Source organism: Lepidochelys kempii, chromosome 7 (genome assembly GCF_965140285.1).
Source record: "Lepidochelys kempii isolate rLepKem1 chromosome 7, rLepKem1.hap1, whole genome shotgun sequence".
NCBI classification, from domain to species: Eukaryota; Metazoa; Chordata; order Testudines; family Cheloniidae; genus Lepidochelys; species Lepidochelys kempii.
Genome location: NC_136386.1, coordinates 109,482,663 through 109,495,414, shown reverse-complemented (window position 1 = coordinate 109,495,414; position 12,752 = coordinate 109,482,663). Strand labels below are relative to the sequence as shown.

Below are 12,752 nucleotides of genomic sequence, written 5' to 3'. Positions count from 1 at the left end.
TCCCCAGGCTTCAGAGCCTGAGTTCCAGCCCAAGCCTGAACATCTATGCAACTGATTTTAGTGCCATAGCCTGAGCTCAAGTCTCTACACTCACTGCCACCAGTTTTAAAACAGTGTAGACATATCCTAAAAGTTCCCTAGTGTGTGTTGATGTAGACCATTAACACGCACTAGGCAACTTTTTGTGCATGCCAGCAAGGGGCCATATGAGCCAGTTAGTGCACAACACACCAGTGAATATTAGTCTACACTGGCTGGGGTGTAAAATAAGGCACCATGTAGACAACCCCTATATCTTTCAGTGCCTTAGTTCTCCTTCTATAAGAGAAGCATAGTACACCCATACCTGGCAGGGATGTTGCAGGAAGCAATACATTAAAGATTGTAATGCACTCAGATATTATGGTAATGGGGGACAGAAGTACCTAGGACTATATATACTACTGAGCTCAACCACCATCCCACTTTTGTTCCTTGTGTCCTTTTCCCCACACACTTTGGGCATCCACACAGGCACAGTCAAGCCCCTAACATCTGAAATTAAAGCTCTCTCTTCTCAGACAAGGAAGCTTGATTAACTGCCCATGGAACAATTCCAGCTGTTCTAGAATGAACAACACCTTTTCCCTCAAAAATGCATAGTGTATTGCATTAGTAGAACCACTTTGCTAGCTCTTGCTCACAGGGAGCTTGAACGCAAGTTCCAACTAGCCCAAAGACACAAATAGTCAATACAATACATAGCACGTTTTTTACCAAATCTGAACTGATCTGTTCAAAATTGTATTATTATCTGAGCAGGAAGCTTGGTGCAATATCTTCATAAATGATCTGGAGGATGGTGTGGATTGCACTCTCAGCAAATTTGCGGATGATACTAAACTAGGAGGAGTGGTAAATACGCTGGAGGGCAGGGATAGGATACAGAGGGACCTAGACAAATTGGAGGATTGGGCCAAAAGAAATCTGATGACGTTCAATAAGGATAAGTGCAGGGTCCTGCACTTAGGACGGAAGAACCCAATGCACAGCTACAGACTAGGGACCGAATGGCTAGGCAGCAGTTCTGCGGAAAAGGACCTAGGGGTGACAGTGGACGAGAAGCTGCATATGAGTCAGCAGTGTGCCCTTGTTGCCAAGAAGGCCAATGGCATTTTGGGATGTATAAGTAGGGGCATAGTAAGCAGATGGAGGGACGTGATCGTTCCCCTCTATTCGACATTGGTGAGGCCTCATCTGGAGTACTGTGTCCAGTTTTGGGCCCCACACTACAAGAAGGATGTGGATAAATTGGAGAGAGTCCAGCGAAGGGCAACAAAAATGATTAGGGGACTGGAACACATGACTTATGAGGAGAGGCTGAGGGAACTGGGATTGTTTAGTCGGCAGAAGAGAAGAATGAGGGGGGATTTGATAGCTGCTTTCAACTACCTGAGAGGTGGTTCCAGAGAGGATGGTCCTAGACTATTCTCAGTGGTAGAAGAGGACAGGACAAGGAGTAATGGTCTCAAGTAGCAGTGGGGGAGGTTTAGGTTGGATATTAGGAAAAACTTTTTCACTAGGAGGGTGGTGAAACACTGGAATGCGTTTCCTAGGGAGGTGGTGGAATCTCCTTCCTTAGAAGTTTTTAAGGTCAGGCTTGACAAAGCCCTGACTGGGATGATTTAGTTGGGGATTGATCCTGCTTTGAGCAGGGGGTTGGACTAGATGACCTCCTGAGGTCCCTTCCAACCCTGATATTCTATGCTCCTCAGAACACAAGAAGAGACTGCTTCAGTTCCAAATAGCTCACATTCTAAATGGACAATATAAATTCAAACAACATTTTGGAGAGGGATATAGTCAGAAACCATGAAGATATTTTAAATACTTTTCTAAATATAGCATCACTACTCTCTTTGGTGGATTAACATTGATGGGATTAGTGAACTAAACATGTTTTAGTTTGGGATTTGAATGAAGGGAGCATGGTAGCTTAATGCAACAAGAGGGAGAGGATTTCAGGCAAAACTTGCAACATGAAAGAAGACAAACACAAGAAAAGAAAGATACAAAGGGCATGGAAAGAGGTGCGAGTCAAGCAAGTGTCTGAATAGCAGCATCAAAAGCAGAACTGAATTGAAAAGATTTCTCAGTAGAATGGTACTTTACATATTTCTTCTTATAACATTTAGTTCAGATTCAGCAGTTTTGCTGACTGTATAACACTAAAATGCTATACTGCCAGCCCATCTTGGCAAAACTATTTGTTCACCCTCGCTTAATATTTGTTATACATTCTGTTCATTGCAAATGGATGGACACCAGAGGCTTTAGGACACTCAGCAGTGTACATAGCACGCCTATCGAGTATTGTAGCCTGCCTTAGCCACAGCTAAACCTTCGTTCTGACAGCACGCCACTCTACTCCAGCAAATCAATGAAGTAAAAGTTATCTATGACATTAAGGACTAGAGCCACAAAGGGGACAAACTCAGCATTACAATATGTAACATTTAGGTGCCCTGTCACTTAGTGGAATCCACGGCCCCAAGCTGGGCACCCAGGCTCCCTATGCAATGCATGGGGAACGTGAGGCATCTAAGAATGGGATCCACAAAAGCCAGCAAGCTGAGTGGGGAGCCGCCTAAGCTAGCCAACAGCAAACGCTGAGGAGAGCAATATAAATAATTAAATAGTCATTGGAATATAAGACCCAAGTTCAAATCCCCACCTCCTAGGTGAACGCCTCCACCACTGCGCTAGAGAATCAGTCTCGCTCTCTCTGGCACAAGGACTATTTAAGTAATTTATACAAAATGGAACAGCTTCAACCTGACAGAATAATACCCACACCAGTGTTTAGGGAGCTCACTTGGGAGGTGGGAGACCTGGGTTCAAGAGCCTGATCCAAATCAGACAGAGGGGGGGACCTGAACCCAGGTCTCTCACATCCAAGGTGAATGCTCTAACCCCTGGGTTATTGTGCATAACAGAGAGACCACCTCCTTCTCCTTGGATTTTTATGCATGGCCTGATCCAGTAGGATGCCTGGGAACATGTCTACAGGATTTGGCCCTGCAGGAGAGACAGGCAGGGAAATATTTAGTCTGAGCATCCTCCAAGGCTTAATCACCAAACTGCTCAGTGGTGTCAGGACCAAGGCAGCTATGTACATGGCCAGCAACAGAAATTTAGGTGTCATGGGAACTTTACAGGTGGGAATTTAGGCACCTACATAGTTAGGTGGCAGCTGACTAGGGGGGTTGAGGATTTAATTTCTGGATTTAGGTGCTCAAAGTGGCAATTAGGTACCTAAACTGCTTTATGGATCTAGCCCTAAGACTCATAATAGTCTAGTATCTGGGTAGCTGTTCTCAACAAAACCTTACATGTAGCTTTGGACAGCCTAATCTGCTTGTATTAAAAAGAATGGTTTGGTCACCAGAGAAAGAAGAGACTTTCATTTAAAGTCTCATCCAAAAAATAATGCCTCCATGCAGCCAACACTAAATATTAGTCCAAATCCTCGTGTAGATTTGAGTGTAATTAACTATGCTACCCTGACAAAGAGATCGAGTGACCTAAGAACTAATTTGGAACTACATGGAATCAATTTTTAAATGGAGTGATAAGTCCTATCAACTTTTTTGTGGCACTACAAAGAATTAAGCACTAGAAACCTGAAAACCTATTCCGTTTCAGTCTTTAAGAGGGCAGGGGTAAAGTGACACTTTTATGAATAACCCTCTGACAGAGGTAGCGGTTGCAGTGTACTAACTGGCTAGAACCTATAGATTCTGGAAGTATTGTGTAGTAGATTTTAATTAGAAAGCTATTACAAACCCTATTTAGTCCATTCAGGAGTAAAGTGCACTTGATTGCCACCACACAGCTTTCAACTGAAGCCAACCAAAATGTTTATATATCAAACGGTCCAAGGACTGTGCACTGTCCAATTCCTGCTAATTTTATTCTTTCCCTTAAAAAAAATAAGTTTCTCCAGAATTCTAAGAACTCTTGCTCTCATATACATCACATCCCTTTCTTCCCACCCATATCTACTCACACCAAATAAATGCTGAATTAGCACAATACTGCCTGATGATCAGTTCCGTAGGGGTAACATCAAGATTTTGCACAAACGGTTTTATCGAGAGCAAGGGCAGGATGGGGGTGGGAAGATCAACTCAGTGAGTTTTTAGGGTAATAATTTGTATTTTTTCCATTTGTTTATGAATATCGCACATATTTGAAAGTAAGTGTTTTTTGCTTTTTATTTTGTTTTTAAACCACCACCATCATTAGGCTCCAGTTTCAATCTGTAAGTGAAAACATTCTAAAATATCAGAAGAAAATTCTGGTGTGGTATGAGCTATACAATTCTCCAAAGGGCAGCTGATAACGTGGTTCTACATAAATCTGGCAACCTTTTATTTATTTTTCAGTGTTGTATTCATCCCGGGGCTATTTCACATTCAAACCATACTAAATGTGAAAACTGCTGATCAATACTGCAAATTACTGATTACCAGCTATCACTGTATGATTTTATCTGACACACTATGACTACTGTTGAAACAAGTGATAGAAAACTGGTGATTAAAGGGACAGAAGTAAACCAAACAATTCCTCCCAGGTAAATTGTAAACTTTGCCAAGATTTGAAAAGTAGCAAGATAAAAGGAATTTTTCTACACTTTTTGAGATGAGCATTCAGTTTCTTCAGAGCCTAAAGTCAAATGTGCCAGTGAATTAAATGTTGTCTATTAAAGTGGAAAAGCAGAATGCTGATGAGTTTTATACTGCAACAAGCATTTTCAATGTCACGGTCATAACTGAAATACTGCCAAAAAATATTCACGTTCCAGGCCTTCCATGAACTCTTTCACATCAACTTCATTCAGAAGCCGTCCAAATGCCAAGAAGCAGCAAAGAGCAATCACTAATTGTCATAAAATAAACTTGAAATTGATAAGAAATCTGCAAAGTTCTTTTTATGCTAACCTCACTTCCTGTATAGCACAAAGTGACAAATTAAAAAAAGACTGAAGCACTTTGTCCCTAAACACTGTCCTCCAGACAGATTTAAATTCACAGATCCACTAATAGATCCTGCAAGTGAAGAAATTTTAAAAGGAAAAACTGAAAGAGTTAACATGGACATGAATGCAAGGTGATTACAGTTTCTAAATCACCTATGGGGACCCACTCCTTCTCAGAAAGAGCATCCAAACAGTGGTTGCAAACTATCATGATGGCTAAATGCTAAATCATATGTTCTGGGTCTTTTGATGTTCACAAAGGTCTCACAGTCCATGTGGATTTGTGAAGTGCATTATTCCAAAACAAAGTCAGCATAAGAGGAGAGGGGGAAAGCTGAAAATGCAGAAAGATTAATCAGCAGTGTTAAATGAGAGAGGTGAAAGCTTGACTGAAACTGGTTTGCACAGGGCCTCCAAGAGTAATGTAAATCTTTATTCTTAACTACAGTGCAAGTCCTATTTAATAGGTCTTAGGTAATTCAGATCAGGAAGAGCCAGTTGGAAGAAACTGCATTCTAGGCAATTGCAAAGCATAGTTGAGAGAATTCCAACTAAACTAGCAAAGCCTGCTAGATAGTGTCATTCAAATATACCAATACACAGTGGAGTCACATCTTACCCGGGGGTTAGGTTCTAAAGTTAGCACATAAGGCGAAAATCACGTATATAGTCAAAATTACCCTTAAAAATCCCTTAAATCACCCATAAAGTACAGTATACTGTACATGGTCTTGTGTATACAACCCTGTACAGTAATATGTATACATGTATAATGTAGACAGTAAATAATAAAGAGTATATATGCAAAATATAATTTTACAGTACTGTATTTTTAATTACAGTGGGTAATTACAGGGGGTCATCAGGGCTTGATGTCAGCCCAGGAGACAGAGGTGATGGAGAGTCATAGACGAAGTGGTTGGCTCTGGTTCAGCTCGAGAAGTTGATTGCATAGTCTCATCTGCTGCTGGTTGTTTTTCTCTTGAAAAACATGGTGATCGGCAACTGTCGCTGTTGTCTCTTGAGCTGCTCAAACATTTCTTGATATGGTCTCAAATCGTCCATAATACTATGTGTGATTTTGAGGCTTTGTTCCATAGAGGGATCATATTCAGAAATTAAATCATTCAAGTGTTTCGCTGCTTGGAGCACTTCAGAAAATTTATGAAGATTCCAACTTGCTGGCTCTTCCTGGTCATCATCATCATCTTCATCTTCTGTAGACGATTTTATCAGTTCCTCTAACTCTTCGTTAGTCAACGTTTCTCTGTGGCTCTCAAATAATTCTTCAATTTCTTCCTCAAGGATGTCGACGAAGCCATCACCACACACTTGCCTGGCCACCTGAAAAATGAGTTTCACTTCTTTGTCAATGGTCGGGAAACCCTTAAAATCATTCACACATTCTTTCCATAGGTTTTGCCAACATAAATTGACTGTTTCAGGCTTGATTGCATCCATTGCCTGTTTAATATAAGTGATGCAATTGGCAATGTTGAAGGACTTCCAACACTCCATCACATTAAGATTGGGACCGGCATCCATAGCGCTACGTATCCGTGAGAACGTAAACCTCATGTACGTGGCCATGAAACAGCGAATCACGCCTTGGTTGGAGGTGATATTGGGGGAGGGAAAGACGACTTCAACATCGTTATGCGCAAACCAGAGTGCCACAGGGTGGCCAAGAGCATTGTCTACAATCAGCAACACTTTAAAGTCAAGTCCTTTCTCTTCGAGGTACAGCTTGACCTCTGGAATGAAACACTTGTGGAACCAATCCAAAAATACTGCTGACGTCACCCAAGCCTTTTTATTTAATTGCCAGGACACTGGCAGTAGATTTTTGTTCTTGTCTTTTAGGGCACGGCGATTTGCAGCCCTGTAGAGTAAGCCCAGCCACATTACCACAAAACAACACAGTCACACGGTCTTTAGCTGCTTTGAAGCCAGGGGCTTGTCTTTCTGATTTCGAAGTGTAAGTGCTGTTGGGCATTTTTTTTCAGAAGAGCCCAGTCTCATCAGCATTAAAAACTTGTTCCGGAAGATAGCTCTTTTCTTCTACGATTTTTCTTTAATTATTCAGGGTAGGCTTTTGCTGCCTCTTCACTGGCAGATGCAGCTTCACCGGTAGTCTGTACGTTTTTGCGTTGAAGCAGTTCCTAAAACTGTTAAGCCAGCCTTGGCTGGCTTTGAATTCCTTCTCATCAGAAGGCTGTCCCTCTTTGGTGGGAGGTTTGAACAGCACACAGAGGCTAAGAGCCTCTTCTCGCAACGTGTTGCCATCGATAGGCACACGTTTACAGTTCATGTCTTCCAGCCATAAGTTTAATGCCTTTTCAGTCTTCACTGAAGTCTTATCATGCATCTGGCTTGTCATCTTAGCAGTTTTTGGAGCACTTGATGCCACAGCATGACGAATTTCTCTCTCTCTAATCTTGATGCTAGATTCTTTGCGGCCATATTTACGTGCCATGTTGGAGACCGACATACCGTCTCTAAGTCGAACACAGCCAGTTTTTCCTCCAGCACTGGAGCAGATCGCTGTTTCTTCAGCTGAGCACCAGATGAAGTAGTTGGCTTGCGTTTAGGGGCCATGTTGTACGAAAAATACGTACAGTATCTTTAAACACTAGAATCACACTCAGCGTGGCGAGATGCTCACACTATGAGAGGCATGCGGGAACTGAGACTGACTGAGGGAACAGCAGATTCAAGTTTCCCATCTCACGCTCACTCCAGGGCATAAGCTCATTGAGTGGAATGGTGGGCGGAATCGCCCACACTATTTACAGGTATCTTGTTTTTGTTTTTTTGGTTTTTTTTTGCAGAGCGCATATAGTTGAATTTGCTTAAGTTAAATGCACGTATGATGCGACTCACCTGTATCCAAGCACACCTTGCATCTCATACTTTTCTTTTATTGTTGTATGAATAAAAATAACTCTAGTATTCCTCTTGCAATCACCATTCACAACTATAACAAATTAGTTCTAAGAATGAATGCTTTTGGAAAACATTCTGTCATATACTGTATGAAGAGTTTACCTGTAGAAATTGCTGCTCTTCATATGATGACCATTCCCCATTGTCCTTTGTTTTTAAACAAAGTAGTACAGAATGTTAAAAGAATGTCCAATGGCATTTTTCCCCAGCTATACCCTGGCATAACGTAGCAAAATTATGAATCCATTCTGTGGCTGCATTACACACCACTACTTCCCACTCACTACTCAAAATGCTTACCAAGAGTAAATTTCAAACTTTTGTCTACATCAATGGATTTCTTACACAGAAAAATGAACACAGAATGCTTTATAATTAAGTTCTTACATAATTTGGGTAAACATACATCAGCATATCTCAATCATCCTGCTGCTATCTGCACTGCCAAACAAGGATTTATTAAGCTGAGCAACAAATCCATATTAGCCATGTTTGCAAGCAGAGCTAAAGCCAAACTTAAAACAGTTTACAGCCGCATTGTGCGTTGATGCAAACTGCGCTTTACCCATTTTCTCTACAATTATCCTACGATCTGATTACAAACACAATCGATAAGTTCTCAATATTTTAAGTAAAACAACATGAACTGACTCTCTAATGACCTTAGAAAAAAAACACTATAAAATGAACGGCTTCTATAAATATTAGGTTTAGAATCATCTATCTGGCGATGTACAACAAAACTCGCAACAGAGAAGTAACTTCTTTTAAGTCTTTTATAGGAACAAAAGGAGGACAATGTGAAATTAAATATGCAACATCAAGTCTATCTAGTTTTAGGTCTACCAACCTTACCAGAATATCATTTATATATTAAAATAGATTTGACCTCCTGTATGTATTTTAAAACTGCAAGATTGAAGAGTAGTTTAGACCAGCATTTCTCAAATGCTGCCAAAGGTGGATTTTTTTGCAGCCATGACAGCCTCTAAAGCACGGGCAGAGTGGGATGGGGGCGGGGGGGGGGGAGAGGAGGTGCTGGCAAAGCAGCAGCCCCTCCCTGCAGCATCCAGCTGTTGCTCCTGAGTAGCTGTTACCAAGGGCAGCGAGATGTACTGCTTTGGTGTTTACGCTGGCGCTGCCAGTGGGGATCGGTGCCCTGCATTGCACAACCTCCTTGGGGGCTCTGGGCAGCACCTCTGGAAACAAGTGGGGCCAGTGTCGGAGGCAGCTCCTGTCAGTGGAGGCAGCTGTGGCACTCGGTCACTGGGGCGCTCCCCTGGGCATCTCCCCTGCTCCCACCCAGCTGGGGCACAGGAAGCCTGGGACTCCACCGGTGGCTGGTGAGTTCCCAGCCCACCTTCCCCACGGAGGGCTCTCGCTGAAGCACCAGAGGAGGCAGGAACAGAGAGATGGATTGGCACTTTCCCTGCCTGGGGCCGCACCTGCTGTTTACAGTTGCCTTAGATACCACAGCTGTTCAACAGGCCTGGCAGCTCCCCAGCAAGGTGAGGGACTCCTGTTCCATGACACACACTGAGCACAAGAATAGAAGCAAAGTCTGGGTGTACTGAATGGGGAGCTCTATTTCCTACCACCTTCCTACTGCATAAATAAATTACAATGATTTGGACGTGTATATGTGCATATTTATTTGTTTTTCCTAAAATATTTTAGGAAAAATTGTCAGAGTGGCCACCAGCAAGAGTTAGTGGCCACACTCTGAGGCCACCAAAACATTTGTTGTGAGAACCCCTGGTTTAGACAGTAAGCTGCTGCTGAGGTGGGGAAGGCAGGAGAGAAATTGTTGGGTTGTCCCTCCTCTTCCATCTCCTCACTCCCACACACTTATCTCTTCAAAACATCCTCAGAACATACCTGTGGAGTAATTATTATCCCCATTTTTCAGATGTGGAAACTAAGGCAGAGAGATTAAATGGTTTATCCAAGACCAAGAATAGAGTCAGTGTCAGAGCCAAAATTAAAACAAAAGGAGTTCCTGGCCCTGCATTCAGATCACAGTGCCTCTATAGATTATGCCATTTGAGCAGCAGCTGCAGAAGCTAAGATCTATGTTGCTCATGTACACATACCACCAACGTTTATCTGTCATAGGCCAAGATGATCTATCACAGGGTTCTCAACCTTTTTCTTTCTGAGCCCCCTCATGCTATAAGAACTCCCCAGCCCACCTGTGCCACAACAACTGTTTTTCTGCATATAAAAGCAAGGGCCAACGTTATGGGGTAGCAAGCAGGGCAATTACCTGGCCCCACACCACAGGGGCCCCCGACAAAGCTACACTGCTCAGACTTCGGCTTCAGCCCCGGATAGCAGGGCTCAAGGCACCAGGCTTCAGTCCCATGTGGTGGAGCTTCAGGTTTCTGCCATGGAGCCCAGCAAGTCTAAAGCTGTCCCTGCTTGAAGGACCACCTGAAACCTGCTCATGGCCTCCCACGGGGCCTCAGACCCCTGGTTGAGAACCACTGATGATCACATTGAGGAGTTCTAATAAACCAAACATTTGTTCGTGATTTCATAAATATTTTGATTAAACCATTTTACTAGTTTTTACATAGCAGTACTGGATAAGGGAATTCTGAAGATAAGTGAAGGTCTGCATACCTACTAGTACATAGCTATTTCATGGGAGCTCTGGGAACAAATGCTCAAATATGCTTAAAAAAAGAAATCTGCCATTTTAATGACAGATCTATATTTTAGGAGACCCACACAACACAAAAGCAAACACAGCAGTTCCTTCACCCTCAAACCTAAAAAACAGAGTTGTCTGAAAACTGGAATTCACATTACACAGAAAATTCTGAAATTTTGTTTTTAACAAAATTGTTCCAAAACAGAATGAAAAATTAAATTTCAAGATTTCTTGCAGAATTCATAAATTTCATTCAGAAGAAGCTGAAATGACCATTCCATTGTGACCTTTCTGAAATATTTCTGAATCTACCAAACTACCTTAAAGACTAACAGATTTATTTGGGCATAAGCTTTCGTGGGTAAAAAGCCACTTCTTCAGATGCAACTGCATCTGGATTTTTTAACCACGAAAGCTTATGCCCAAATAAATCTGTTAGTCTTTAAGGTGCCACTGGACTCCTCATTGTTTTGGTGGACACAGACTAACACGGCTAACCTGATACTTGATACCAAACTACCTGGAGCCCACCAGGTGAGTAGCCAAGCAGCATGGGAAGTCCCAGCTCTGAGGCAAGTGGGAAGCATGAGGGCGAAGGGATGCTTTCTACTTCCAACTCAGTCAACCATTCAAATATTTTTGTTCTTAGTTCAGATACAGGCAAGGGCTGAGATAATCAGGGAAGTGGACCAGTTTGAGAACGGACTCAAGGCCCATACAGGCATGTAAGGGAAAGAGAGTGTTCAAAGGGAAGGAGGCGCGAAAGACAGTGACAGTTTTAGCTAAGCAGCAGGATGAGAAGGGCAAACACATGGTGGGTGAGAGGACAGTTTCAGCCTAGACTCCAGGAAGTGGAGGGAAGCATAGCTCAGACACACAAGCGAAGTCCCAGCTTCAGCCCCGTTTTACAGAAGGGGTGGGGCAGTGGCAGTTAGGGTAGACTCCCAGGCCCCGGACACAGCACGTGTAACACAAGGGCAGGCTGGGGACCCCAGGCGCAGAGTGAGAGTATGCCAGGGGCGACACAGGGACAGACTCCAGGCCAGGGCCGCCTGGTCACAGGGTGTATGTGTGGGAAGCTGGTGGGACCCAGGGCATTCTCGGGGTGGGGTGCAGGCCTCTCCGGGCCGGGCCAGGCCAGGCCAGGCTCTGTCACTCACAGAACTTGGAGGTGGAGGTGTTGATGGTGGCAGCAGCGACGGCTCCTCCCTTGCCAGCAGCCCCTGCAGAGTCACAGCCCTTCATCAGGCCATTGGCTTCGGGCACCATCTGGGCCTCTTCCTCCTCCTGCGGCTGCCCCCGGTGGCCCTTCCTATCCGCGGGCAGCTGCAGGGCCCTGTCCCCGAGGGGGGCCTGGGCATGGCCCGCAGGGCGCTGCTGCCTGTAGCCATCCACACCGGCCTCCCAGTTGTTATGGTTCTGATCGTCCATCATGGCCTCATAGCTGCTGCCCCCCTCCTCCTCCATGCTCTCCTCCTCCATCCTGCCCGGGGGAGGGGGGCCCCGCTCGGTCCGGCGGGGGGCGGCGAGGCGGGGGGAAGCTCAAGACCGACCTCCCATCCTGCACGTTACATCCCAGGGCTCGGAACCTCCGGCTCAGGAGGGCAGGGCAAAGCTGCGGAAAAGCAAGCTCAAGCTTCAGCCGTAAAGGACGCCGCTCCAAAGCCGCGGCACTTTGCGGCGGTGGCTCAAGCGGACCCTCCGCCCAGTGCCGCCGCGGAGCGCTATGGGGATGGTAGTTTACCGGGCCAGGGAGGCGGTAGGCTGTGTCACGTGACGTGGCCCGCGGCCATTGTTCCCGACGCCATGACACCATAGGCAAAGGGCCAAGGCGTGGGGCGGGCGAGTTGCTCAGCCTCACATCGGGGGTGGTGCGGGCGGTACCCTCGCTGTGAATTGAGGGACAGACCCTGTGCAGGAGAAAAGACCCCCGCATGTCAGGGAAATTCATTCTTCCTGTTGTGAGGGGTGGGGAAGGGAGACTCATTTCTGGGGAGGGAACCCCCTTTTCTTTGGGGAAGGTGCCCCCTTTTTTTCCAAATGGGGACATTGTTACTCTGGGGGAGACTCCCTGTTTGCCATCTGCTGGTGGGCTCTCTGGCAGGGAAGGGCTTGGCTTTGTGATTT

The 12,752-nt window shown here is 44.7% G+C and overlaps 1 protein-coding gene across 2 annotated transcripts in view; it reads right to left on the bottom strand.

The window, feature by feature from the left end:
* Positions 1-12,316, bottom strand: part of CACUL1 (CDK2 associated cullin domain 1) — a 92,044-nt gene extending 79,728 nt beyond the window's left edge. For both annotated transcript variants that reach the window (XM_073354238.2, XM_073354239.2), the window contains exon 1: positions 11,786-12,316. In XM_073354238.2, coding sequence (XP_073210339.1) covers positions 11,786-12,107 — 322 coding nt within the window. In that variant the 5' untranslated portion in view covers positions 12,108-12,316. The remainder of the gene's footprint in view (positions 1-11,785) is intronic.
* Positions 12,317-12,752: the final 436 nt, after the last annotated feature.